Source organism: Macaca mulatta, chromosome 6 (assembly GCF_049350105.2).
Source record: "Macaca mulatta isolate MMU2019108-1 chromosome 6, T2T-MMU8v2.0, whole genome shotgun sequence".
Taxonomy (NCBI): domain Eukaryota; kingdom Metazoa; phylum Chordata; class Mammalia; order Primates; family Cercopithecidae; genus Macaca; species Macaca mulatta.
The window spans coordinates 147,732,116-147,758,470 of NC_133411.1; the positions used below are offsets into that span (position 1 = coordinate 147,732,116).

A 26,355-nucleotide genomic window follows, 5' to 3' on the forward strand; every position below is an offset into this window, starting at 1 on the left:
ATCACAAGAGAAACTTTTTTGGCCCTCGTGATGATGAAATTGGTGGGCTAATTATAAATGGCTGCAGAGGGTGGACGTGGTGGCGAATGCCTATAATCCCAACTCTCTGTGGGCTGAGGCGAGTGGGTCACCTGAGCCCAGGAATTCAAGACCAGCCTGGGCAACACGTGGTAAAACTCTGTCTCTACCAGAAATGCAAAAATTAGCCAGTCTTATAACCTGATCTGGAAATAATTAATTAATTAAAAAATGGCTGTAGAGTTTTGGTCCAGTGATTTTTCCAGGAAAAGCAACCTGTACATTTTGTTGTAACTATTTATTTATTTATTTATTTATTTATTTATTTATTTATTTTTGGTACAAATACCAGGGCCTAAAGATGGAAGTCTTATGCTCTAAATACTATTGTCAGTATTCAGTAAACTTAATGTTTATGACGTTTTTACGCCTATTCTGTGTGGTTTTTGGTAAAATCTTGATGGAAGCTATAAAAAGGCTTTGACAATTGTCTCTAGGGCTGCAATTTTCTTTTTTCTTTCTTTCTTTCTTTCTTTCTTTTTTTTTTTTTGAGACGGAGTCTTGCTCTGTTGCCCAGGCTGGAGTGCGGTGGCACAATCTCAGCTCACTGCAAGCTCTGCCTCCCGGGTTCACACCATTCTCCTGCCTCAGCCTCTCAAGTAGCTGGGACTATAGGCGCCCGCCACCACGCCCAGCTAATTTTTTGTATTTTTAGTAGAGACAGGATTTCACCATGTTAGCCAGGATGGTCTCGATCTCCTGACCTCATGATCCACCCACCTCGGCCTCCCAAAGTGCTGAGATTACAGGCGTGAGCCGCTACGCCCAGCCAAGGGCTGCAGTTTTCAAATCTGTTTCCTAAGTGAGGCATGAACTGTTGGCGTCTGCCCATCAGGGTTGCTGTTCACAGATGCTTCTTCATGCTGGATTTCTAGCAGGAGTTCCTGACTTGGAGGCATTGGGCAAGTCTTTGCTCTTGAGCCTCCATATATAGAGGGTAGTATTTTCATTTGTGGGCCTTGCAGGATAGGATGCTTGATTGTACTTGACTTTGGAGATTTCTTGCTCTTTACTGTCCTCTTCAGATAGTAGAAGGGGAGGTTTAAGATGTATCCCTTAAGAGTGTTCCCAAAACCTTGAGGATAAAGGTCAAATTCATGCTAAGGAGAAATGTTTTTGCAGTAGCTATGACTTTCACCTTTTCCCCCTTCCCTCTTTGTAAAAGACAATTTGTAGTACATTTTGTCTCTCTCAGGGAGATATGACTACTCCAAATTTTTAAACAGATCAGGAAGAATCTATTGTATATTTGAGTGGGAACCTGAGAATGCTGTGGCATACAGACAAAATTAATTAAAAAACTGATAAAGAAATCAGATGTAGCTTTTAATGGGATTTTCAAAATTAAAATGTAGGAGAATTATGTTAATAAGCTCTGCTTTTAACTCTATCAAGTGTAGGATTGTGTTCCTTTGTGCAATTTAAAACCACCATCACCTATGCCCTCTAGTGCTTATAGGATGAGTTTGACAATAGAATTGTGTTCTCTGTTTCCTGCTTCTGCCCTGGTTACTGCTGAAATTCCTGGTGTGAGAGTTCTCTTAGTCTCTCTGACCCCAGCTTCCCTGACATTGGGAAAAGGGTGGCTTTGCCTATTTCTCCACGTGGTCCACTATGCTGATGTGGTGCTGGAGAAACAATAAGTGCATCTGGGCAAACATGGCAGACTCCTGGCAGTCAGCTCCTGGAAGCTAGGGCAGTTTATGCCCCAGCGCTGCCCAGGTGTAGAATGCTGTCCTGAGGATATTGATCTGTAGCAAGCCAAGGACGTTATAGTTGACCCTTGAGCAACTTGAGTATGAATCGTTAAGGTCTACTTATATGTGGATTTCCTCCCGCCTGTGATACCCCTGAGGCAGTAAGACCCACTCCTTTTCTTTCTCTTCCTTTTCGGCCTACTCAACATGAAGATGACAACAAGGATGAAGGCCTTTCCTTCCTTCCTTCCTTTCTTTTACAATGAAGTCTCACTCTGTCACCCAGACTGGAGTGCAGTGGCATGGTCTCAGCTCATTGCAACCTCCGCCTCTGGGTTCAAGCAATCCTCCTGCCTCAGCCTCCCGAGTAGCTGGGATTACAGGCGCATACCAGGTTGCCTGGCTAAATTTTGTATTTTTAGTAGAGATGAGGTTTCGCCTTGTTGGCCAGACTGGTCTCGAATTCCTGACCTCAGGTCATCCACCCACTTCAGCCTCCCAAAGTACTGGGATTACAGGCATGAGCCACCATGCCCCACCATGAGTATCTTAATAATATTTTCTTTTCTCTAGCTTATTTATTGTAAGAATACCATATATCATACATATAACATACAAAATATGTATTATTTTGACTGACGGTATTAAATATGTGTTATTTAATATGGACCGACCGTTTATGTTATCAGTAATGCTTCTAGTCAGCAGTAGCTATTAGTAAAAGTTTTGGGGGAGTCAAAACTTATATGCAGATTTTCGGCTGTGTGGAGCAGCGGGGTTGGCACCCCTAACCCCAGCGTTGTTCAACCGTCAACTGTAGTTTAAAATCTTCCCTTCCTTTTCCCATCCATACTCACTGAGTCGGCATCCAGGGTGGAGGAGTTCATGTAGGGATCCTCGTGGTCCTAGTGTGTCAGCACCTGTGGACCTCCCTCATAGGAGTGGCGTGCAAGGTGCTGCTGGGATGGACGTCAACCAGCCCCCAAGGTAGAGGTCAAGTCGTTGTTGGCTAGGTACAGGCAATTGGGTACCTTTCCGAAGCTCTCTGGTGTCAGTTCACTGTAATGGAGGATTCAGAGGGGCAGCCAACTCCACGCCCTGTGAGCCTGGTACAGTTGCTTGTCCACTTGCTCAGGCTCTTGACAGAGCAGCTTCTTACTGCATGACAGCTTTTTAGGCACTCTCCCTTCCCACCACTTTACCTTTACTTTCTTCTTATCTTAGTTTTGCCTCTCTGTGAATGAAGACAGGTGATGATTACCTGCCCCTTTTTTCAGTGGACACATTTGACATTGTAGAGGAACATGGAACAAAACAACTGTTCATTTAAGATTTCTATGTCTGTCACAAATGACTTTTCAAGTTTCACATGTCAAAATGGATAGGTTATCAAGGAAAGGTAAAAAAAAGGCGTTCACTTTTTACAGTATACACAATTTTAATAACAAAACTTTCCTGTACACTGCTTTTTATGTTACCCTCCCCACTCCCAAAACACCCTGCATAATAGTATTTTCTTCCCACCCTCAACCCATCTGCCCACCTCCCACCCAAAATGAAAAATGGCTCTTGAAGGTGATTGAACACAATGTATTTGGACTGTACTTTGAGTTTCCAGTCTCAGTGTTGATAGGAAGGTTCACCAAACATTCCATATATCAGACTTAAAAAAAAAAAAAAAACCACTAAGGACAAAAATGTTAGTTGAAAGAGTTGCAGAAGTTTCCAAATGTTTGCAATAGCAGAATGAAAACTTAAGCAGTCATTTTCTATTTGTTTTTGGCCTTATTCAAGTACTCTGAGTTTGCCCCAGGTTAGATAGAGAAATATTTAATTATCTATAGATGGCCTTATTGTCTCACTTTTTTTTTTCTTTTTTCTGGCTCAAGGGCTTTAATCAATAAGATATGAAAAGTATGTCCCCAAACAGACTTTTCAGATAGGTCTGTCGCTGTATTGCTGTATTAGGAAAATGATCATGTAAGTCAGCTGTTAAAAATATTCTTTAACAAATTTTATATTGATATCCGCACTTCAGAAAAAGAACAGGACATTTATAGCTTTTTCCCCTGATAGCTGTGTGTAGGAAGTGTGCCTTAAGAAAATGAAATGCCTGTTTTGAATTTTAGAATTCAAGCCTAGTGCTACATAGGGCTCATTTTTATTGGAAAGATGGAGTCTGGCTCTTGGTGACTAGCATTAGAATAAGCAGATGGATTTTAATAATTAGTGGCGTTGGGAAGTTCAGTCAATTCCATTTATTGAATTGGTACAGAAATTAACTTAGGCACATTAAGAAATTACATGTGTTAGTACAGATTTTTGGCTTAAAAAATTAGTATCTTTGCTTTTTGATGCTGGCAGTGAGTATTCTCAGAGTTGTGTGTGGATTTGCAAGTTCATCAGCCCACTCTTTTCAGAAAGGTGATTGAAATCCCTGTCATGCTACAGAAATGAATATAAACGATTTCAAACTAGTTCTTGGTTTCTAGATGGGTATGGTATCATAGTCTTCCTTAGCTTTCCCTTTTCCAGAGAGATTAATTATTTTTCTGGTTCTTAATGGTCATTTTCCTCTAATCTTAAAAATAGAAAAAAATGGAGTGGGTGGTGGTGGTGAAGAGGATAAAACCCCACCAAAAAACAAAAGCCCTGACACTGTAACCAAGATCCGCAGCGTTGCTGTGATGCTGTTCCGTTCTAGCCAGTTGGTAAAGAAAGCACAGATGACTAACAGTCTAATCTTCAAACCTGTGCTGATTCTGAAACACAAATGACAAAAATGAAAGGAAATCTTGCCTTCTACAGGCAATTAAAAAAGGAAGTTTTTGCTTTAAATGAGAAAGGAAAATACCTTTTTGGTACTACTGTCATTCACTTTTCTTAAAGGGCATTACCCAAAAAATATGGAAGGCAAAAAATTTTGATTTTTTTCATCTGGAAAGTATGACTCTCTAGCCTTGGCTATGCTGTTCCTCTGAATTAGTAAATGGCTTACTTTTCCAATTTGCTTTTGTCCGTACACTAAGGATTTTGCCAGTTATGGTCCTTTAAGGATTAAGGTGGAGATTCCCAGCCAAAGAAGGGGATTTCTTACCCATCCTGCAGTCTGAATCTTAATTTTGGTTGTGGTTTGAAATGATGAAAAATACTCTTCTACTGTCCTTCAGGGCCGATGGAATCTTGTGTGCTCAGGACACAGTTGTGTTGTGACCAAGCTGTCTGTCACCTGACTGACATTTGTGACTATGGTCGCCCTGATAAATGGGTTGGTAAATTTTAGCTCATGGTGCTCTAATTTGTAATAGGGGCTTCTAATTCAGCCTGTCTGTGGGGAAGTAGGGCGCTGTGCTGTATGCTGTTAAATCAGCTTCTGTCTCTGCCCAGACAAGCCCAGGGTCTGCTTTAACAAGAGACGAAATACTCACCACTCAAGATCAACTGAATTGAACTGGGCTGAGACTTTGACAAACTAATCTGCCCACCTTAAAAAAGAGAGCACATTTTTACTGTAATTTGTGATCTTGTCTGCTTTTTACTGAGAGATGTTAGGTGAAGGGTACTAAGGTACCCATCTTTTAGTATTAAAGAAGAAAAATCATGATTACATCTTATGGGTTAAACTATAGCCTTAGCATGTTTTCAGTTTGATCCTGGGAAGAAAATATGCCCTGAATGAAGGATATCATGTTAATGTTGATTTTGGGGAAAAGATAACTTTGCAAATGATAGTGGCTTTCTCTAAGGTTTTATGTCTTTTTTCTACATACAGTAAATGGCAGTTGTAAAAAATGCTCATTTTCTAAAATCAAGTTAGTGCTGTAATTTTACAGTTTTTTGAATATATGGAACGATGTTTATGGAAAAATTCTGTGTGAATGGGTAGCTTGCATCTAAATTCCAAATATGTAATAGGTTTTCTGTAGAAATCATAATAGAAGAAACTGAATGCCTGTGGTTCTTTTCTGCATGAAAATGTGGCATCCTTATCATTTGTTAATTATGGAATGTTTATATTTACATTGGAGAATCTACCCCTCTTCCCTTTTCAGCAGCAGGTCCTTTCCCTGTTTGGTGCAGATTGTGTATAATCATTCTTGGCTGCCTTGTAACTCCAGCTAACCTGTGAGTCGGATTTCAAAATCTGCCTTTCCTTTTAATCCCTCACCTCCGTGCTGCCTTCAAGTTACCACTGTGTGGCTGCATAGGCATGTCGAGTTGTTCTACCATAAGATTCATCTCAGTGATGCTGTTTTCTTCACCTACACTGAACTACACTTACAGTGTGAATGCGTATCTTTATTGAAAGATCAAAATTCATTATATAATAGTTAGAAAGTGCTTTTTTTCATGGTTCCTTTGTAATACAGTAAGAATCAGTGTCATGCCTGTTGCTAGCCAATTATTTTTAACTTGACTCTTTGAGGTTTGAAGATCAGGAAAAAGCAGAAGAAAGAGGTTTAAACCCCTTTGTCAAGGCATCTTTGATCATGATAGTTGAGAGAGAGAGAGAGAGTGTATGTGTGTCTATGTGTGTGTGTGTGTGTGTTGCTTTTAAATTGGAGGGAGCATGTCAGGATTGTTAAATTGACTCAGTTTGTCTTGTTTATCTCAAATATTTTCTAAGTCTTTTTTCACATATTAATGTAAACATAGGATTTAGTACATTAATTAGTATAATGGCAATTTAATACTAGTTTAAAACAATTGCCTAAATGCCACAAAAATCATGTCCATTATAAGTCAAACGAGAAATGTGTAAGAAGTCGGTGTAATTATTTAGTATTGATTTCATTGTAATGAGACCTTTTCATAGTCACTTGGATTCATTGTGTAAATATATTAACGAGTCACTCCGCTTACTAGAATTACATTAAAGGGTTCTGATTTCATGATATGGCCTTTGATAATATCTACTAACCCAGGCAAAAACTCTGGAAGAAGAATGTTTAATATTTACCAGTCTTCAGCATACATAAAATTCTATTTCCCACACTGGCAAGAGATTGAAGATTTGAGTAAATACCAAATTATCATACAAGAGAACTTTACTAAGTCTCCTTTTAAGCAGCAAGATAGTTGTGGTACATGGGATGGAGAGCATTGATCAAACAGGTATTGATCCATATCTGTTTCTGCCCAATAGCTTCTTTCTAAATTGTTTTCAGTAGAAAAAAATAGCATATGGAGACCTTAGTGTAAAGGTTTACACACGATTGTATATAATTACATACATTTCTTATTTTGAAGTAAGCATTTTAGACTTTCCAACAGGAGTGCAAATTAATGTGAGCATTGATTCATTTAACACTTAAAATATGGTTTCATTTAAAAAATTAAAAATACTTCAACACTTCAAAAACTAAGTCTCCACTTAGTTTGGAAAATTAGGCTTAATGTCACCATTGGTAAAAATTAGATATGTATTTAGCCTCTACTATGTAAAATAGGTTACTTATCTGATGTGATTTTTGATGACAGGTAGATATTATACTTCACATTCTTTGTATGGCAGCTGCTGACACTTGCACTGTCCATAACCATTAATGATGATGAAGGGTCCTTCATGGGTGGGTTCATATTCATTATACGGTCCTTGGTCTGACATGTTTGACATATGGAGTCGTGTTTGGGATCGGAGCTGCCTGTGGTTCTGAACCATTGAGCACTGCCTAATTCTTCTTAAAGTGGGAGGGCAGCACTTCCTGGAGATGAACACTATAAAAATAATAAAAAAGAAAGAAAACAATAAAGCCATTGTTCCTGTAATTACCCGCTGAGTGAAGATGGCATTGTCTGGTTCAGGAAAGTGTTCCTCAGTAGTAACTGCTATGCCTGCAGTAGTTGGGATTTCTTTGTCTCCCACATGGTAACTTGATGAGCTTATTCTTTTTGTATATTCAGTGGTTGGATCTCTATAAGTTGTAGCCATGACAGTGACAGTGGTTGACAAATTCCAGCAGAGCTGAAATCCATGGACTGCATCTAGAATATCCTCTCCTTGGGTGTGGTCAGGACTGTGGCATAGGATGGAGTGCTCCCACCGACCTTGGAAACTGCCCAGCCAGGAGGCCAGAGCACATATTCGGGCGCTGCATTCCCATAGATTGCCAGAGAGGCCCACGGTTGTGAGGGATCTCAGGGAGTTTAAGATCTTGGAATCAAGGCTGTTTAACTTGTTGTTATCCATGAGGAGTATTTTAAGATTAGGCATCGTTTCAAACACTGTCAAGTCGATGGCTTTGATTTCATTTCCAGTCAGGTCTAGCTTTTCTAAAGTGCCCCAGGTCCACTCCATCCCACATGTCAAGTTGCTGATTTTGTTCCATTGTAAGAAGAGCGTGTGCAGACTGCTTAGCCGTAGGAAATGAGCAAAATTAATCTTCGTCAGCTGGTTGTGCTCTAGGTGAAGCTCTCTCAGTTTGATTAATCCTGCAAATCCATTGCGAGCCAAACTTCGCAAACGGTTTGTGCTCAAATCCAGAAACTCCAGACTACGACAGTCCCAGAACAGGCGTACTGGGATAGTCCGCAGGGAGTTGGAACGTAAATGCAAGGTCTGCAGCTTCCGAAGGCCATAGAAGAGCTCTGGGTGCAGAGATGACAGCTGATTAAAAGACAGGTCCAAATTTTGCAGGTTAATCAGTTGGGTAAAAGTTGTGTTTGGCAAGTAAAATATTTTGTTGGAACTTAAGATTAATTCCTTAAGTTTATATAGTCCTTGAAAAGCATCTTCTTTTACTGTTGAAATTTGATTGTGATCTAAGTGGAGCCAAGTAAGTTGACTGAAGCTGGCAAATTGATCTCTTTCGAGCTCTGTGATGTGATTGTGCCTCAGGGACAGGCCCAGAGAGCCCTTGTCTGTAGCGTTTGGCACTGAGTGGAAGCCCTGAGAGTCGCAGTAGAAGAGCAGCTTCTCGCAGCGGCATTTGGGTGGACACGCCATACCCAGGGCAGGCAGCATTTTTAAAACCATACTCATTGCATATATTGCTGCCAGCATAGGGGCCCCTAATGGCCACTTGAAATGTAAGCCTGCAGAATATAATTTAAGGAAAACAAGAAGATAGAATATTTTTCAGCAGAACGTATGGGCTATTAAAAACAACAACCACCAACATTATAGCGAAAGATTTCACTGCATGTAACTTATTTTTCATTTACTGCAGAAAAATTAACCTTATTGGTATGACTGGACCAAAACTTAAACCATTTAAAAAGAAGATAAAACATGTCTCTGTCATCAGCGATATATGCTTTTACCTAAACCTCAAAATCCAAAATATGACAGTGATTTCCCTCATAAAATGTGAATTCGGTAGCCTATTTAAAAGCGTGATTCCTTGTTGAATGTACAAGACATATAAATGCACAGACTTACCCATTCTTCTGAGCACATTGGAGGCTGCATTCAGTCGCGGTTGTTAGACTCAACGCAGTGAGTCTGTAAAAGGCTCTAACATGTAGGAGCCTTTGACCAGTTTCCTGTTTTCTGTGTCCCAGGCTTTCCAAGTAAAATTGAATCCACCAGGATGAGTTGTTTTTTCCTTAGGATATTCCTCTGGAAAGCATTGGTTTCATTTTCTGTGATTGCTCTGATCCCTAAATCAGTTTTAAATATAAGTTATTAAATTTCTCCACCTCTAACTGCTCAGCTGGTTAATCAAAGCTTCAGTCTCCTTTCCGCAGCCGTTAGTTCTCTTGGTCTTAACTTGTTGATGGCAGATGGGTGGCTTGTTGCAGAGAAGAGCTCCTGGAGCAGCATGAGTGCATTTACTGAAAAGCTTTTCCGAGAAACGGCACAAGAATGGAATTGCTTATGTGCTGCGACCACACAGAACTGTATATAGGCTGACGTCACCGGATGACGTGTCTTTTGTTTGGGTTTTCCAGAAGCTTTACTGTTATAAAGCACCGTGCTTTGTAACAGCATCAGGGTCGTTGCAGGACCCCCTGATTACAATAAAGCGAGAAAGAAGAACTCCTGACTTAAAAACATGGTATTCCTTCAGTGTAGGAAGCAGCAGTGAGGTTGTAATAAAGGCTGCATTCAAGAAGACCCATCTGAACAGTGAGTTGGGTTAGCAGAGTGATGATTTTTAATGCTTGTGAGAGCCAGTGTTAGACTGCCGATTCTGCATAGAGAGATCATCTAAATGGGCGAAGCCTGCACAATTTATGAAGTGCTGATTTAACATCAGTCTATGCAAGGTAGTGTCGCTGCACTGGTAGTTTGGAAAGCTGTTCAGTGGCCTTGTTGTCATGCTTGGTTAAAATCAAAGTATGACTATGATTTGCTTTAGATGTGTTGATAAACTAGCTAAGTGGGCTTGGCTTCTTTGTCACCAAGAGCTTAACATTATAAACCAAGAATAAAGGGGGAGGGGAAGCTTGCAAAACAAAGCATGTGGTTATTTTTTTCTTTGAGAATTTCAGGTGAACTCTAAAAAGATTTCTCTTTCTCTTTCCTATTTTAGAACAATGTTTTGTCGCCATACTGATTGAAAAATAATGCTGAGTTATCTTTAAATGTCCTCCTGGGAGGACAAGGCAGGTTGATACAGTCATTTTAATGCACATGCCCTAAGCATTAACAGCGAAGCAGAGATGATTTAGGACAAGTGATACTGTGTAGCTAGATTCTGACATGGTCCCTTGTATTTTACCTCAGAATCTCACCTATTCCGAAACTAAAAGCCTCTGCTGGTACTGAGGTTGGTGGTTGTGACACTGAAATAAGAGAGCATTTGCACACTAGTTCCCAGTGGCTGACTTAACTGAGCCTCCTGCTGCTGTTGGAACCTGTCTTGTGAATACAAAAGGTCACTCTTGCTTTGGCCTGGGATTTTTGTTTTGGCTTGATTTTGCTTGCCCTAACTCTAGTTTCTCCCAGACCTCAGTTGTGGATGTATAGCTCCATGTTTAGTGTTGTGTAAACACAAAAGATGTTTCTAGATGAATCAGTGTTATATTTTCAGACCTGACAAAGGTAAAATCTTTTCTACATCTTGCCTTACTGGTTTGACCCAACATACCTATTTCTCCCATATCATTGGCACTTATCCTTTGTGGATCTTATCTCAGACCTAAGGACAGAAGTCTTTAAAACTACTGACGGTGTCTGTGAAACAAGAAAATCGTTGGCCTTTTTGGTTCTGAGGGATTCATCTCACTGGGCAGATCTAAGAAGTAATTGTCTTGGGTAAAATTTTTCTGTTTTAGTGTTGTGCTAGAGTGAGAGCTGTGAGACTCCAAGGTCCCTTCCTTACAGCCCTGTGTAAAGGTGCTGTGAAAACTGCAGCAGTGCAGGTGTGTGGTTTGAGTTCTCCTAGAAGTGATCCCAAGATAGGATTAGAAGTACAAGAGGAAAAAATGCCTATGAAGTACAAAGGGAGACAGAAGGCAGCAGGAATGCTCTGCGAGTCTTCATACCACAGGGCAGGTCTGACACCTGTGAAGGGACAGGGGAAGCAAAGAAGATGAGATTGGCAGTGTGGTTCTTAGACAAATTTTGTAGGCTGAATGGAAATTCCCAAGCCAAAGTTGCCAGTGAACAGACTCTTGAGTCCTTAGCAATGAGCCTGCACTAGTACATCTTCTCTGTTCCTTCTTGCTGGTTAAAGAAGGGAAGGAAACAAGTCCTGGTTTAGACCCTGGGAATGCTGCTCCCCTCTGACCTTAATCCTTTTTATAGTCTCTCTCAATAGGCTAGAACTTCTTAACCTGGTTCCATAAACTGTCTTGTGAAATTTTTTTGCTTGTTCATTTTTCTGTGGATAAGGTTGAGTCCAATTCCTACAGGGTCTCTCACCCTAGGTTTCAGAGCTACTGTTCTACAGGAACTTGCCCCCAGAAGTTCTAAGGACAGTAGTCTCATAGGAGTGGTCTCTTTTAAATTTCTTAAATGAAAATAAGCCCTTGGGATATTGTAAATGCCCTTATTGAAGTCAGCTATCTTCTGATGAAAAAAACCCTTTGTCATGCAGGAGAAGCTGGATTAAACTCTTCTCTCATGTAACCACTTTAGTTCCTTGGGGAGAAAAGCATTTTAGTCAATTGGATTAGAGCCACCACGATTAGGAATGAGTTGTGTGTTAACATGCAGAAGGAAAAGCATCTCCTTGCCCTTAAACTCTTGGTTTTTAGTCTGCTTGGCCTACCTCTTATATACTAATAAATGGAGACTGCTTAAATTATATTATCTCAGTACTATTATAACAGATTTGTGGGCAAGGAAAATTGCCCAGAGAAGCATCAATGCAATCAAGAGTAATTATTTTTTGAAGGCCTCTAAGGAAGTGGGCAGTAATGCTTGCAGTATCATGGTGCCCAGAATGCACAGCCCCTTCCAGGTCACCAGCCATCTTTCTCACCTGCCCACTCTTTGGGTTCAAGAGGTTCAGGCTGTGGAACCAAAGAAGAAATGGAGTTTGCCTTAAAATTGGTGGAGTACAGAGTTCCCATTGATGGAATTTCGTATCATTTTTTGGTCTTTATCTTTCTTTAGCTAAAGGGCTACATACCTATTCTTTTGAAACTTTTTCTTGGTTTCGCTGTAGAGCAGCTTTCTTCCACAAACATAGGCCTTTGACTTAAACTGGCAATACTACTTCTGGAAGGTACTGTCCATATGATCTGTTTCAATTTTCAGTGCTTTAGATGTTCATGATAAGGCAAAGGAGAAGTAAAATCTAACCCATCTCCTCTTTGTAAATGGTTTTGAGCAAATCAAGTGAGTCAAGTGGCAGGGCTTAGGTGACTGTAGTTGTCTGCATTCCTCCACATGAGAGTTTGCTTTTCATATGTATTGCTGATTAGGTAGAGTTATTCCCCTACTAGGAGAAGCAAATGTACAGATATATTCATGAAATTTCCTATTCTTCTGTGGGAGGGTGGGTAGAGAGGGAACTTTATATTTGCTTTATGCTAAAAAGGCAAATGTTTCTTTCATCATACCCAGCTCCAAAAATTGTGTATGCCCTGGCACCAAAGTGTTGCCCAGAGGTGTTTTGGAGAAGCATGTTAAAATAAACCTTGTTGCTGGCAGTCTCAATCCCTGCTTAAAAAAAAAAAAAAGATAGCTGGCCAGGCACAGTGGCTCATGCCTGTAATCCCAGCACTTTGAGAGGCCGAAGTGGGTGGATCACGAGGTCAGGAGTCCAGACCAGCCTGGCCAAGATGGTGAAACCCTGTCTCTACTGAACATACAAAAATTAGCTGGGCACGAGCCTGTAATCCTAGCTACTCAGGAAGTTGAGGCAAAAGAATTGCTTGAACCAGCGTGGCAGAGGTTGCAGTGAGCTAAGATGGAGCCACTGCACTGCAGCCTGGGTGACAGAGTGAGACTCTGTCTTTTAAAAAAAAAAAAAAAAAAGCCATTTTTGGGGTGGAGGTCCTAGATTTTGTGGGTCTTATGTCCTCTGCTAAGAACCTTTTAAGGTGTTAACTGGCAGCCACATACTTAGGCCTATGCTGTAGCCAGACTTGTATTAGGGTAAGTGGGTTTTACTAGCCTGTCTTTTTTTGAAGGAGAAGGGAATCTTTCAATAGTAGAATGTCTACATTAGACTACCAGAATCTCCATTTCTGCCTGGATCCTTGTCTCCATCCCTGCCTTCTGTTGATTTTATTTTATTTTGTGTGTGTGTGTGTGTGTGTGTGTTTTCAGACAGCGTCTTTGCTCTTTCACCCAGGCTGGAGTGCAGAGGCATGATCATAGCTCACTGTAACCTTGAGCTCCTGGTTCAAGTGATCCTCCAGAGTAGCTAGGACTATAGGCACATGCCACCATACCCAGCTAATTAAAATAATTTTTTTTTTTGGAGAGATGGGGTCTTACTGTGTTGCCTAGGCTGGTCTCGAACTCCTGGCTTCAAGAGATCCTCTCACCTTGGCCTCCCAAAGTTTCCGGGATTACAGGTGTCAGCCACCATGCCAGCTGATTTTGATGTTTAAAGTCCTTTTGTTATCTTGTTAGTAAACACAACTGAGAAAGCAGTAGAAAGGGATTCTGGTTACACTAACAATAGTAAGTGGTGTTTCTTTGGATGCACCTTACACATTTTGGGACACACCCTTCTAGTTTTGGATACATGTGCACTTCAGCAGTTGTTGCTGTTGGGGAAGTTTCAGGGTCAGAATCATGTGACGACCTGCTTCCCTTGTATTTTGTGCCCAGGGCTAGATAATTCAGCCAGAAATCTTGGAGCAATGCACCTAAGTTGGGCATTAGGTTATGGAAGATCTTCCATAGGAGTTTGGACAGATGAACATTTATACTATGAAGATGTTTTATTTCTGCTATTATAGACATCAAAACAAAAATAACAGAAGTTGTCTTGAAGTTTTTGTGTTTGTCCGTTTGTTTTTGAGACAAGGTCTCACTGTGTTGCCCAGATTGGAGTGCACTGGCATAATTGTGGCTTACTGCAGCCTTGACCTCCCAGACTCCATTGATCTCCCTCTTTAGCCTCCCAGATAGCTGGTACTACAGGTGCATACCACCATGCCTGGCTAATTTTTTGTGGAGACAGGGTTTCATCGTGTTGCCTAGGCTGGTCTTGAACTCCTGGGCTGAAGCTCTCCTCCCACCTCAGCCTTCCAGAAATCGTTGGGATTACAGGCATGAGCCACCATGCCCAGCCCATCTTGAAGTGTTGGTTTAAAGCATAGACTGAAATTTTTATGGCAACCCCCCCTTTTTAAAACTCTTCTTCTGCTAGTGGCTTCATTGTGTTCATGTTTCCCCTCTCCTCTCTGTGTAGCATGCTTTATCATTTATTCTGAAATACATAGCCAAGTTGGGGGTTGTCCTTCCTTTCTCCTCTCTACATTTCTGAGTAGCTTTTGATGTTGATGTATTTCCTCTTACCTGCATAGATGGCCCAAGGGGCTATACAAAGCTCTTTGCACAGGATAAAATTACAAGGTGAGATACCCATTCATACTTACTTGAAGAATCGTTCAATATTAGTGGGCTCTCTGACCCAGTTCTCTAAATTTAAGGGGTTAGTTTGCATGTTTGTTGGCTAGATGCTAGCACTTTTGGTTGATGAAGCTTGGAAACCATCATCTGAGAACCCTCTTAATAGGTTCTGGGCTGGAGGGGCAGTGACAAGTGATATGGCAAGGAAAAAAAAAAAGTTGAATATGTGATATTGTTAATGCAAAGAAAATTCATAAAAATTTGGCCCAAAGAGAACAAGATCATTTCTTACCTGTAAGGTTTTATAGCAGCATGTCAGCATTCCATCTGCAGTTGAGATGTTGATTCCTCCTTGTATTGCACATTGCTGAAAGGAGCTTCCTGAGGCTGAAGGGGAAGCAGTGAGGTAAGACTGTCCTCCTCGAGAGCTCGTCTTGATACTTGTTGTGTTCGTCTGTGTATGTCTGCAGTGTCTGTTCTGCTCTTTGTAATTTAAGCAGAGGCACTCTTTGAAAAGAATTTAGGAATGCAGGACTATATAATCATTGTATTCTAAGATTGATCTACTGTTGAGCTTTGCATAAAGCACTCCCAGCAACTCTTGTTACAGGTTCAGCTTAGGCAGAGCCCACCAGCCATTTATGGGCCGGGTAGAACAACCAAGGTCAGATTGCTTCTCCTGTTATTTATTAAATGTATGTTGTACGACACTGTTTCCCAGCCCACAGCAGGCCTTTTAGCCCTACTCATGAAGACATGTATCGACTCCCTAAAAGATGCTAGTTTCCCTTAGTTTTCAAACATTTTTCTTGATATTCTCTTTAAAGTTCTCTTTCCTCTCAGAAACCTTCTTGGTTGTGAGCAACAGCTTGGTTATCACTTCCTTTCTCAAGATCTTCATCTCTTGCTTTATTGAAGGTCTGTACTGTATGGATGACAGCCCCAGTTCTCTTTTGTGCGGAGGTGAAGATCCTGCACAATTCTTTCCATTCTTTATTGTCTGGGGTAGAAGAAGCTTCAGATGCTCATTCTTATTTGGTCTTGTAAAATGCCATAATTCATTGTTTGTTGTTGTTGTTGTTTAATTTTCTAATGGCTGAGGAGGTATTTTATCTAACTAATGAGATCATTCTGTTAAACTAATCAGACCTCACTGTTTGTTACCTTTTTAAACAGTCCTTAAATGTTAAGGGTTAAAACACTGTATTTTACCCTCCTCTACCCACCTCAGGCTTACTCTAGATTGAAATGAGGATAGAAAGCAGAGGTTTATTTGAAGTCTTATATTTTAACTAGTGACAAGGAAGCAGAGACTGATGACTTGCCACATAGATTACACATGAAGTCCTATGTTTTTTAAACATGTCACTAATTGGTTATTGATTTCTCATTTCTATCATGTCCAATGGGAGACAGACAAGTCAACAGGTAATTATCCTAAGGTATGATTTGAGAAGGTCTTTGAGAGGAAACATGAGGTGGTGTGGGAGCATTCTGTGGGGACACTGAACTTGAACTTAGGGCTGAGGTTGGCCAGTGGAAGCTTCCACAAGGAAGTAGTATCTCATCTGAACGATGGGTAGGAGTTGGAAGGAGGGGAGAAGAGTATTTTAGGTAGGTGAGAGAGAGCACAGCATGTCTGAAGAACAAAAATGTATGTGGGTAGGTCAGCATGGAAGATGGCAGAGTGACCATAGGTTCATTAAAGCAGTAGGAATGACCAGGTTCCCTAGGGAGAATGTGTAGAATAAGAAGAAAAGAAAGCCTTTGTTTGGCGGAAGAAATTATGTGGATCTTTCAATTTAGAGCCCTTTTTCTCTAAGAAATACGGTGGAATGATACTTGTTTCTTGCAGTCAGTTTGAATAGCTTTTTTGTAGGTTCACCTGCAAACTTTTGCCTTTTCATTTAGGGACTAAAATGTGCCTTGAGATGCCACCAGCAATGCCAGGAACATATTTCATCCCTTCCAGACTAACAAGGGTTGGAGTAAAAAGTTTCCTCACTACTTCCAGAAATAGTTATATGCTACAGGGTTGCTTTTCCTAAGGCTATGTTTGAGTAACTTAATTTTTGTCCAGTTAATGCTAGAAATAAAAAAATCATAACTTTAATCTCAAAAGAAGAATCTTGTTTTTGTTTGTTTGTTTGTTTTTTGAGATGGAGTCTCGCTCTGTCACCCAGGCTGGAGTGCAGTGGTGCAATCTCGGCTCACTGCAACCTCGGCCTCCTGGGTTCAAGGGATTCTCCTGTCTCAGTCTCCCAAGTAGCTGGGATTACAGGCACACGCCACCACGCCTGGCTGATTTTTTAATTTTGTAATTTTAGTAGAGACGAGATTTCAGCATATTGGTCAGGCTGAAACCAAAGGTTTGAGCTTTGAGGCCAAAGGTCTCAAAAATCCTGACTTCAGGCGATCCACCCACCTCAGCCTCCCAAAGTGCTAGGATTACAGGCGTGAGCCACCGCGCCTGGCAGAATCTTGTTTTAAGATGAGCAAGCTTTATATTTTCCTCAAGCTCAGTGTTAAGGTTGTGAGTGTGTCTGTGTGTACTCATCTCTATTACATTTTAAATGATTGGTACCCTAAACTTGCTATTTGGACTGTATTTTTCTAAAATTATGCTGTGATTTTAAAATAGTCTGTCTAGTATAACTTAAAGGGCTTAGTAAATAACTGCTCCTAAACTGCCCCCCTTCTGATTAATGAGGCATAAACCTCTATTTCCTGCAATAACAAGAAAGACAAATTGATTTTTTGGGTAGTTTGACAAAGACAGAATTAACAGATTCATGGTGTGGGTTGCATTGCATCTTAAAGTGAATTTTGCTGTGTGACTGTAATTCTTTCAAAAGTCAAGTTCAAGGATTTGGTTTTACATAACTTGAACAGTAAATCTTTTTACTCAAATTGAGAAAATTCCTGGGCTTTTTAGGTTGTAGGGGATTGGGCTTTCATGAAGTCTACATGCTCAACCTTTGGCTTTCAGATTCTAAGTGTTTTACAGAACAAATGATCTATTAGAAACACCAGAAAAATGTGGCTGGGAACAATGGCAAACTTTACAGGGTTTATTTAGAGAAATTTTCTTGAAGTGAGTGCTTGAGTATCTTAAGGAATATGCTGAGACTTTCCTGATTAAAGCATTAATTGTGAAGTCAGTTTGATTGTGATTCAGTTTTAGCTACCTTTATCTTAGATTCTGGTATTTTGAGCTTTAAGATTGTGAGTAAATAATTGCACGTCTCAAGCTGACTAATGTCAACAAGAAAGAGTCAAACTCTGTAGAATGTTTGAAGAAATAAATATTCTAGGGCCCAATATGAGTGGCCAAGGCCCAAGGCACAGTCTCAAGAACGTATTCCCAAGGTGGTTGGGTCATACCTTGACTTTTTATAGGTAGACAGCAGTCAATACATGTAAGGTGTACATTGGTTTGGTCCTGAAAGCCTGGACAGTTTGAAAGGATTGGAGGGGGGCTTCCAGGTCATAGGTGGATTCAAAGATTTCCTGATGGCAGTTGGTTGAAAGGATTAAGCTCTCCCTGAAGAGCTGAAGTCAGCAGAAAGAAATGTTTGTAGTTAAGATAGATGGGGGTGGGAAGCCAAGGTTCTTGTTATGTAGATGAAGCCTCCAGGTAGTGGACTTCAGATATTAGATGGCAAATCAGATGCCTTTTATCAGATCCTAAAAGGTGCCAGACTCTTAGTTAAATTTCTCCTAAATCAGGAAAAAACCTAGAAGGGAAGGAAATTCTCTGCAGAATGTAGATTTTCCCCAAAAGTGACCAATTTGCAGGGCCATTTCAAAATATTAATATTTCAGAGAAATACATTTTGGGGTTAACAGTTGGATTTCTTTCAGGACCTGCTATCTGCCATGTGATGTTATACTAGAGTCCGGTTGGAATTTGGTACCTTATTGCTACAAATAATCTGCTTTCTCAGTCTTAGATTTCTGTTTTAATGTTAGTGCTGGTCAGTTGTGCCTGAATTCCAAAGGAAGGAGAGTATAATGAGGCACATCCGACTCCCTCCTTCCCATGATGGCCTAAACTAGTTTTTCAAGTTTACTTTGGAATGCCCTGGCTGAGAAGGGGGTCCATTCAGTTGGTTGATTGACATTCATGGCCCTGAATAAATCAGTTTATTCCTGCAGGTAGAAATCTTCCTATTTGAATGAGTTTTTGTTGAGACCTCTCCTCCCCATCAATATTAATGGCATACTTAATTTTATTGGCAGTACAAGAGTGCTGGGGGGAACGGGTTAAGGAATGAGACCATAACCAGATTTGATAATGACCATATCAGTTTTACTTATATTTAAACTCTTACTGTTCCCTGTTGTCTCCTTTCTGCCCTTTGCTAAATAACCTATATCCGTCAATATTTCTAACAGTCTACAGAGAGATAGGTGGCATTTTCCCCAATTGACAGGTAAGGGATAAGACATAAAGTGAATAACAAATGTCCATTAAAGGCACTTAGTAAACAGATCTCCCCATTCCTAACCATTCATCTGCTCTACTGGCTTATGTACTAAGAGCATACCCATATCAAAATGTCTTGAGGGCATCCAGAGGGGGAACAGTGGGCTCAATTCCTTTGTTCATTTGTATCTCTCCTGTGATTTACTGACATGTTTTTCAGAAAGAACCATGTTTGTTTTGTGAAAACAAGCTTTAATATACTTTATATATACTTTATAGTTTAACCTACATGATGTAGGTATTTCCAGGGACACAACAATCTCCACCTGGGATTTAAAAAACTTTTGTCCCTTTTCTTTCAACTGCTGTCTATTTTATTCCATTTGATTCTGCTTAGAATGTTACCCTGGCAAATCTCGACTCAACACCTTGACCTCTGAAGAAATGCTGTTTTACATACTACTTCAAGAGTGACTAGTAGGTTCTTTTCTGTGCAATATAACTGCATTAAAGCTTAGCCTAGGATTTTTTAAAAATAACCAAAGTAATCCCACAAAGCATTATGATTTGAGCTGCATAATAAACATTATTAGCTCTGACCTATCAGGTACATCTTAGTTTTTAAATGTGTTGTTTCACATTGTTTCAGTGCCAGGTCTCATTTTTCACATCTTGACATTCTTCAAATCTCAAGAGTTCATCAAAATCAGGTGTACCCTGTTCTTGCTGCAGTTCAAGGAGAGCTGCTTCATTAATAAAATTGGTGTATGCTGAACCTTGAGTAAAAATATAAATTTAATTTTTAAAAGCCAAACTTTAAGCAAAGCTCTTTGTCTCTTGGCTTCTCTTATTTTGGCAAAACTCCCTTAATTCCAATCATCAGATAATGTGGAGCCCAAGAATAAAAAATAAAAAGGTTGGGTTTTTATGAATAAAGCCACATATCACCCCTCTGCTCCCCAGTATTTTCCGACTTTGGGTTTAAGAAGTTGTACTGTTTTTTCAATGTTGACATGAGCACAAATGGCTATAGGCTGTCATTAGGTTTCTGTGTAAATGAATAAAATGCTCATCTCTTTTCCTTTTATCCAGGCTGGACGTAAAGAAAGAAGTGATGCACTCAATTCTGCAATAGATAAAATGACCAAGAAGACCAGGGACTTGCGTAGACAGGTAATCTGGATGAAAGTGCTGATTGTTTTTCTAAGTTCTCAATTTTGTAGTTTTGATTAAAATCCTAATAAGCACTGGCCTTATATTTTTTTATTGAGAGAAAGGATGGATTTTCACAAGAAAGGGCCTATCTTTGTTTTGTTGCTAATATGCTTCTTAATGGCTAATCAGATTTCATGAAGACATGGAGTAATACAGTCTCACTGTGTTGGACTGAATAAGTTAGCTCTAGTGTGAAAGGCATGTACAGGTAGGAAAATAAATTTAAAACGACTTGGCGACCTGTGAAAATAATCCTGAAGGATCTTGTTGTATTGGCTATGTACAATAGAGACAGAAATTTCAGTTATTTATTTGACTTGCCCTATGCTCATTACACACTTGCAGTTCCCTTAGATCCTGGTGAAGTGTTTTCAGTTCCAAATATGGTAGGTATAGAGATATTTGAGGTGCTGAATTTTCTGAGTTAGTAAATAGAGAATGGATAAATCGAGCCTTTTAATGATAAATGACCCCATTAACATTTTGGAGTCAAATTGAGTTTTAGTCTTTAAAGAGGTTAGGGTTGATTTTATAAAATAATGTATTAAGACTTAAGTTGTAATACAGACAATTTTTAAGAGATAATAGATAGATATTTTATTGCTTATGTCTGATATAAAACAAAATTAAAGATAGAATATATCTTTATTCAGTTTCCTTTTGGTGAAGCAGTATCAGAAATGGTTATAAAGAGAACCTTAAGTTTTAAGGTTCGTAGTTTGTGAATCTTTCAGATAAACCAGATAGCTCCTTTTTCTCTCTTCTCTTTTTATTTAGCCAATTAGGCTAATTACATATATTCCAAGGCTATGTGCCAGTTCAACCCAGAGCTGCTTTCTGTTCAGCTTTTGTATTATTTAAGTTGTAAGCCTTAGTTTTGTAATTCCCAAGAAAAAAGGATATATTGTCTTAAAAACTGAGATTCTGTTGCTGAAATGCTGTAACTACAGTAATGTAAACCATTGTCTCCACGATCATATGTTTCCTGTGTTGCAGATTACGTAACTGTATGGCTTACATGAGGGGTCCTCATGTAAGTGCAGCCAGTCTACCATAAACTTTATTAAAGTGTACAACAGAATAAAAAGCAATCTATTTAATACCTTTTTGGTAGAAATAAAATCAAATTTTTACAATTTAATTATTAGCTCCGCAAAGCTGTCATGGACCACGTTTCAGATTCTTTCTTGGAAACCAATGTTCCACTTTTGGTATTGATTGAAGCTGCAAAGAATGGAAATGAGAAAGAAGTTAAGGAGTATGCCCAAGTTTTCCGTGAACATGCCAACAAATTGATTGAGGTAGGTGAATTAGCAGTTTCATTGATGATGTGTAGGCAACTTGGTGAAATGTGGTGAGTTTTAATCACATTATTTAATTAGCTAAAATTTGTAAGGGCTCACTTAACATACAACACGTATGAGATGATAGTCTTTCATTATCACTTAACATCTAGGGAAAACTACCATTTTGGTCACTTTACATTAATTATGTACATTATTAAATATTAACAGTTCCTATCCTGGAAGCCTAACATCTCCACTTAATGCAAATAAAGGTAAATCATGACATGACTAGACTCAAAAGATAGTATAGAAAGCAGCAGTGCCTGAGAGCCAGAGCTCAGGAACCATACTGCCTGTGCTTGCATCCTGACAAGTTAACCTAACCTTCCTCAATTTCTATTTCTTGTCTGTAAAATTAGGACACTAATAATATCTGTCTTGGGATTATTTTGAGGACCTAAATAGATGATGTATGTCAAATGCTTAGCTTTATGCCTGAGACACAGACTCAGGCATAAAGTGGAAAAACTGAGCCCTGACATGGGGCTAATTAGTTATATTTGCTTGGTAGAAATCTGTATGTAAGTGGTTGGTTTGTAGGGTGGCAAGAAGAAAGTGAATTGTGACTTAATTCCCAGGTAAGTTAGGCTTACTTCTCCTTTTGCTAACTGATATTATGTTACTTAATTTATTCGTTATTGCTGTGTTTTGGAAATGGGATGCAAAATAAGCATGTATTCAAGTTACTTGATTTTATAATCTTAATGCAGAATATCTAATACTTCGTAAAGATATTCCATAGACCATATGGTAAGCTGGTCATTGTGTAAAAACAGAAAATGGGACCTTATGTAAAATGTGTGTCTTGTACTTTTGGATTTATAGTGATACTAGGCCATGTTTTGTTTTGTTTTTGTTTGTTTGTTTTAAAACTGAGTGTTGCTCTGTTGCCCAGGCTGGAGTGCAGTCATGCAGTCTCAGCTCATTGCAATCTCTGCCTCCTGGGTTCAAGCGATTCTCCTGCCTCAACCTCCTGAGTAGCTGGAATTACAGGCACCCACCACCACGCCTGGCTAATTTTTTTGTATTTTTTTTTTTAGTAGAGATGGGGCTGGTCTCAAACTCCTGACCTCAAGTGATCTGCCCACCTCAGCCTCCCAAAGCGCTGGGATTATAGGTGTGAGCTACTGTGCCTGGCTAGGCCGTGTTAATACCATAAAAATTTTCCAAGGAAAACATCAGTAATCACATCGTGTATTACTAATTTTACGTGGTTTTCTTTGAACATTAATTTAAATGTTATTCTGACCTGAATTCATTATGTACAGAATACATAGGTCAGTCTTCTATTTAAGTTAATGATTCTGGCATTTGAAACTAAAATTAGAAGACTTCGATTTTGTTGTCTCCATTTAGCATAATCTTGTTCACAATAGTCACATGACAGCATGAGGTGTAACTTCCAGATACACAAAGATTGTGCTCAGGAAGCCAGTGTCCTATAGTTAGCATATGTATTAGAAAGTTCTTCCGCATGGTAGGAAGCAAGGATGCTGCCAGCCCAAGGCCTTGGGTACCAGCGTGGTAAAGGGCTCAGTGTGGCAGCAGAAGAGAGGGCAGTCCTTGTCTGTGTTGGAGCATCCTTTATTAGGGCCAGCTGCATCATCCTCGGCCTCTCCAGCCTAAGAGAGCTGACATTTGCTGAGTGTCTACTGTGTATCAGCTATGTGCAAGTACAGTGTACTTCCCACAACATTTCTCAGGTAAGGAAACAGGCTTAGAGAGGTTAAGTAAGTTGCCTAAGTTCACCTGGCTTACATCCCTCCAATAATGAGCACTGTGCACTCAAAGCTCACTGGCTTAGTGGACAGCCTAACACCCCACTGAAGCATTGAGTGGGCCAGGAAGTATTGGAGATCTTGCTCCAGGAACTTTTTCCAAGGTTATATATTTTATTTTATTTCATTTAATTCTGAACACTACTAATCAAGGGCCCCCTAGAATTGAGAGTTTGGTGTTCCCCATCACAGCTCAGTTCTGACCCCTTTCTAACCTGTCTTCTCTCCACACCCCCACATACATTAACTATGCATTAAATGACACATGGCTTTTCATTGCTTGAGGCATAACCATAGGCTTTGTAGTCCCATTCTGCAAACAGTTAAATTACATTTACGGTCATAGAGACAGAGGATGTATAATTGTGTATGTCCATGAAAAGGAAGTGAATTTTTAAAGTGTAGAAGCCTCAAATTCCTGACTTATGGCAGAACTTTATTCTTCAGTGACAAGGCTTCTCCTCCCCACCACTTTTGTATTACAATGAAACACTTTGAACTAGTCAGTGACTTGTTTTAAGCAAAGGTAAAATATTTCATTGTGAGTGTTAGTTTCTTGACTGCTTCATTTCTTCTCATTCTCTTCTAACTGGATTAAATGTCTGCAGGCCAACTTTGGTTTTAAGGGCCATTTGCCATTTTCCCTGTGGTGTAAGGGAAGTAAGAGTGCTATATGAAAGCTGGGCAGGGCTGATGGTGATAAACCTCTGGCAAGAAAGGAGAGGACCAGACACTGCAGCCTCTGAGAAGTCTGTCAGATGTGTTTGGGTTGAGTGCTCCTCCTAAAATACGGCAATACAGTTCTGATGCTAATCACCAGAAGTTAGTGCAGACCCCGTAGGCTAAGGGCATGGTCCCCAATAAGATTGCCCTCACTTCACATGCCAGCTGCAAGTTCTGGGGTTCCCAGGCCACCTGTACTTCTGACCAGCCAGGTACCAATCTAAGGGGTTCCTATGACCCACCTCAGGTTCAGTAATTCACTAGAATAACTCGTAGAATATTTTATTATACAGGATACTAATCAGGACCAGCCAAATGAAGAGACACATAGGATGGAGTCTGGGAAGATCTCAAATATAGAGCTTCTGTGCCTCTCCCAATGCATCATCCTCTTGTCACATTGGTGTTTTCACCAACCAGAAGCTCCACTGAGTTTCAGTGTTCAGAGTTTTTATTGGGGTTTCATTGTGTAGGCATGATGATCCAATAATAATATGGTTGAACTCAATCTCCAGTCCCCTTCCCTCAAAGCCCCAGTCCTCTAATCACATGGTTGACCCCCTATCCTGAGGAATCTCCTTAGCATAAACTATCAGGGCTTGCCATGCATTAATAACATTCTTCATTACTACTGAAATTTCAAAGATACAGAGGTTTCCTCCCAGAAATCGAGGACAAAGACCAGACAAATTATATAATACCTCCCCATCTTAAAGGTATGTGGAATGCATGATTTTTAGGTAGCTTGATTACACAGGCCACCTTAGCATGCTGCAAAGTCATAAACACCACCTAGAAGAGGTAAGGCAGGGCAGGTTTGTTTCGATCCTTTTTATGGTCATTACCCAGTGATTTACCACTTGTCTTACTGGGTGCTCTTTGCTTTGAGCTTTCCTTTTCCCTGGAGATTGTCTTTTCTGAGTCAAGTTTTTTCTTCTCTGCAGGGAATCTGATTCCATCTCTGCACCAAAGTGAGTGGTCCTTTCTCATAGAATCATAGGTTCTTAGTATGGTGTGTAAATCCCTTTAACTTGTAATCTTTATTGTCATGTAGTCTTTCTTGGATCCTTCAGCAGTGGTAAACTCTCCCTCCAGAGACAGCATATTTAACTGGTAGATTATCTGGCTGTTAGGAGAGGGGAGTCACAATCTCCTTTTTTTTGGAGCCCCTCCTGTCCATATTCTTGCTGATTACACATATGTGAATTAGAGGTACTTTAAACATAAGATAAATGGCCTGGCACGGTGGCAGGATCATGCCTGTAATCGTCGCACTTTGAGAGGCTGAGGTGGGCAGATCACTTGAGGTCAGGAGTTCGAGGCCAGCCTGGCCAACATGGTGAGACCCCATCTCTGCCAAAAATACAAAAATTAGCTGGGCTTGGTGGCGGGTGCCTGCAATCCCAGCTACTCAGGAGGCAAGGCAGGATAATTGCTGGAACCCAGGAGGTGGAGGTTGCAGTCAACCGAGGTTGTGCCACTGCACTGGGCAAGAGTGAGACTCCGTCTCAAAAAAAATAAATAAAATAACAACCACAAAAACAAACAAAAAATCATAAGATACATACGTGAAGGGAAGGGAAAGTAAATCTTGGGACCCCCAAATCACTAAGCTAAAGGGAAAAGTCAATCTGGGAACTGCTTAAGGCAAACCTGCCTCCCATTTGCAAAGTCATTTCTCTGCTCGTGGGGATAAACGCATATCTGATTGATTGCTTCCTTTGGAAAGGGAATCAGAAACTCAAAAGAATGAAACTGTTTGTCTCTTATCTACCTATGACCTGGAAGCCCCTTCCCTACATCAAGTTGTCCAGTCTTTTAGACAGAACCAGTGTATATCTTACATATATTGATTGATGTCTCATGATTCCCTAAAATGTATAAAACCAATCTGTGCCCCAAGCACCTTGGGTACAGGACTTCCTGAGGCTGTGTCACAGGCGCATCCTTAACCTTGGCAAAGTAAACTTTCTAAATTGAGACCTATCTCAGATATTTTGGGTTGACACATACTTACATATTTTCAAGATGTGGTATAGAAAAAGAATATTAAATATGGAAAAAGAATTTAAATAGCTTATTTTTTTGTTTGTTTTTTTGTTGTTGTTGTTTTGTTGTTGTTGTTGTTTTTGAGACAGAGTCTTGCTCTGTCACCCAGGCTGGA

The 26,355-nt window shown here is 40.0% G+C and overlaps 2 protein-coding genes across 45 annotated transcripts in view; one reads left to right on the forward strand and one right to left on the reverse strand.

Moving 5' to 3' along the window:
* Positions 1-26,355, forward strand: part of CTNNA1 (catenin alpha 1) — a 176,981-nt gene that overhangs the window by 107,651 nt on the left and 42,975 nt on the right. For 21 of the 42 annotated variants that reach the window (NM_001257368.1, XM_078003644.1, XM_078003643.1 and 18 more), the window contains 2 exon segments: positions 20,222-20,302; positions 21,493-21,645. In NM_001257368.1, coding sequence (NP_001244297.1) covers positions 20,222-20,302; positions 21,493-21,645 — 234 coding nt within the window. 42 annotated transcript variants of the gene reach the window in all.
* Positions 3,655-26,355, reverse strand: part of LRRTM2 (leucine rich repeat transmembrane neuronal 2) — a 45,913-nt gene continuing 23,212 nt past the window's right edge. The window contains 2 exon segments of one of the 3 annotated variants that reach the window (NM_001266604.2): positions 3,655-8,810; positions 9,157-9,603. In NM_001266604.2, the coding sequence (NP_001253533.1) occupies positions 7,264-8,810; positions 9,157-9,160 (1,551 nt within the window). In that variant the 5' untranslated portion in view covers positions 9,161-9,603 and the 3' untranslated portion in view covers positions 3,655-7,263. 3 annotated transcript variants of the gene reach the window in all.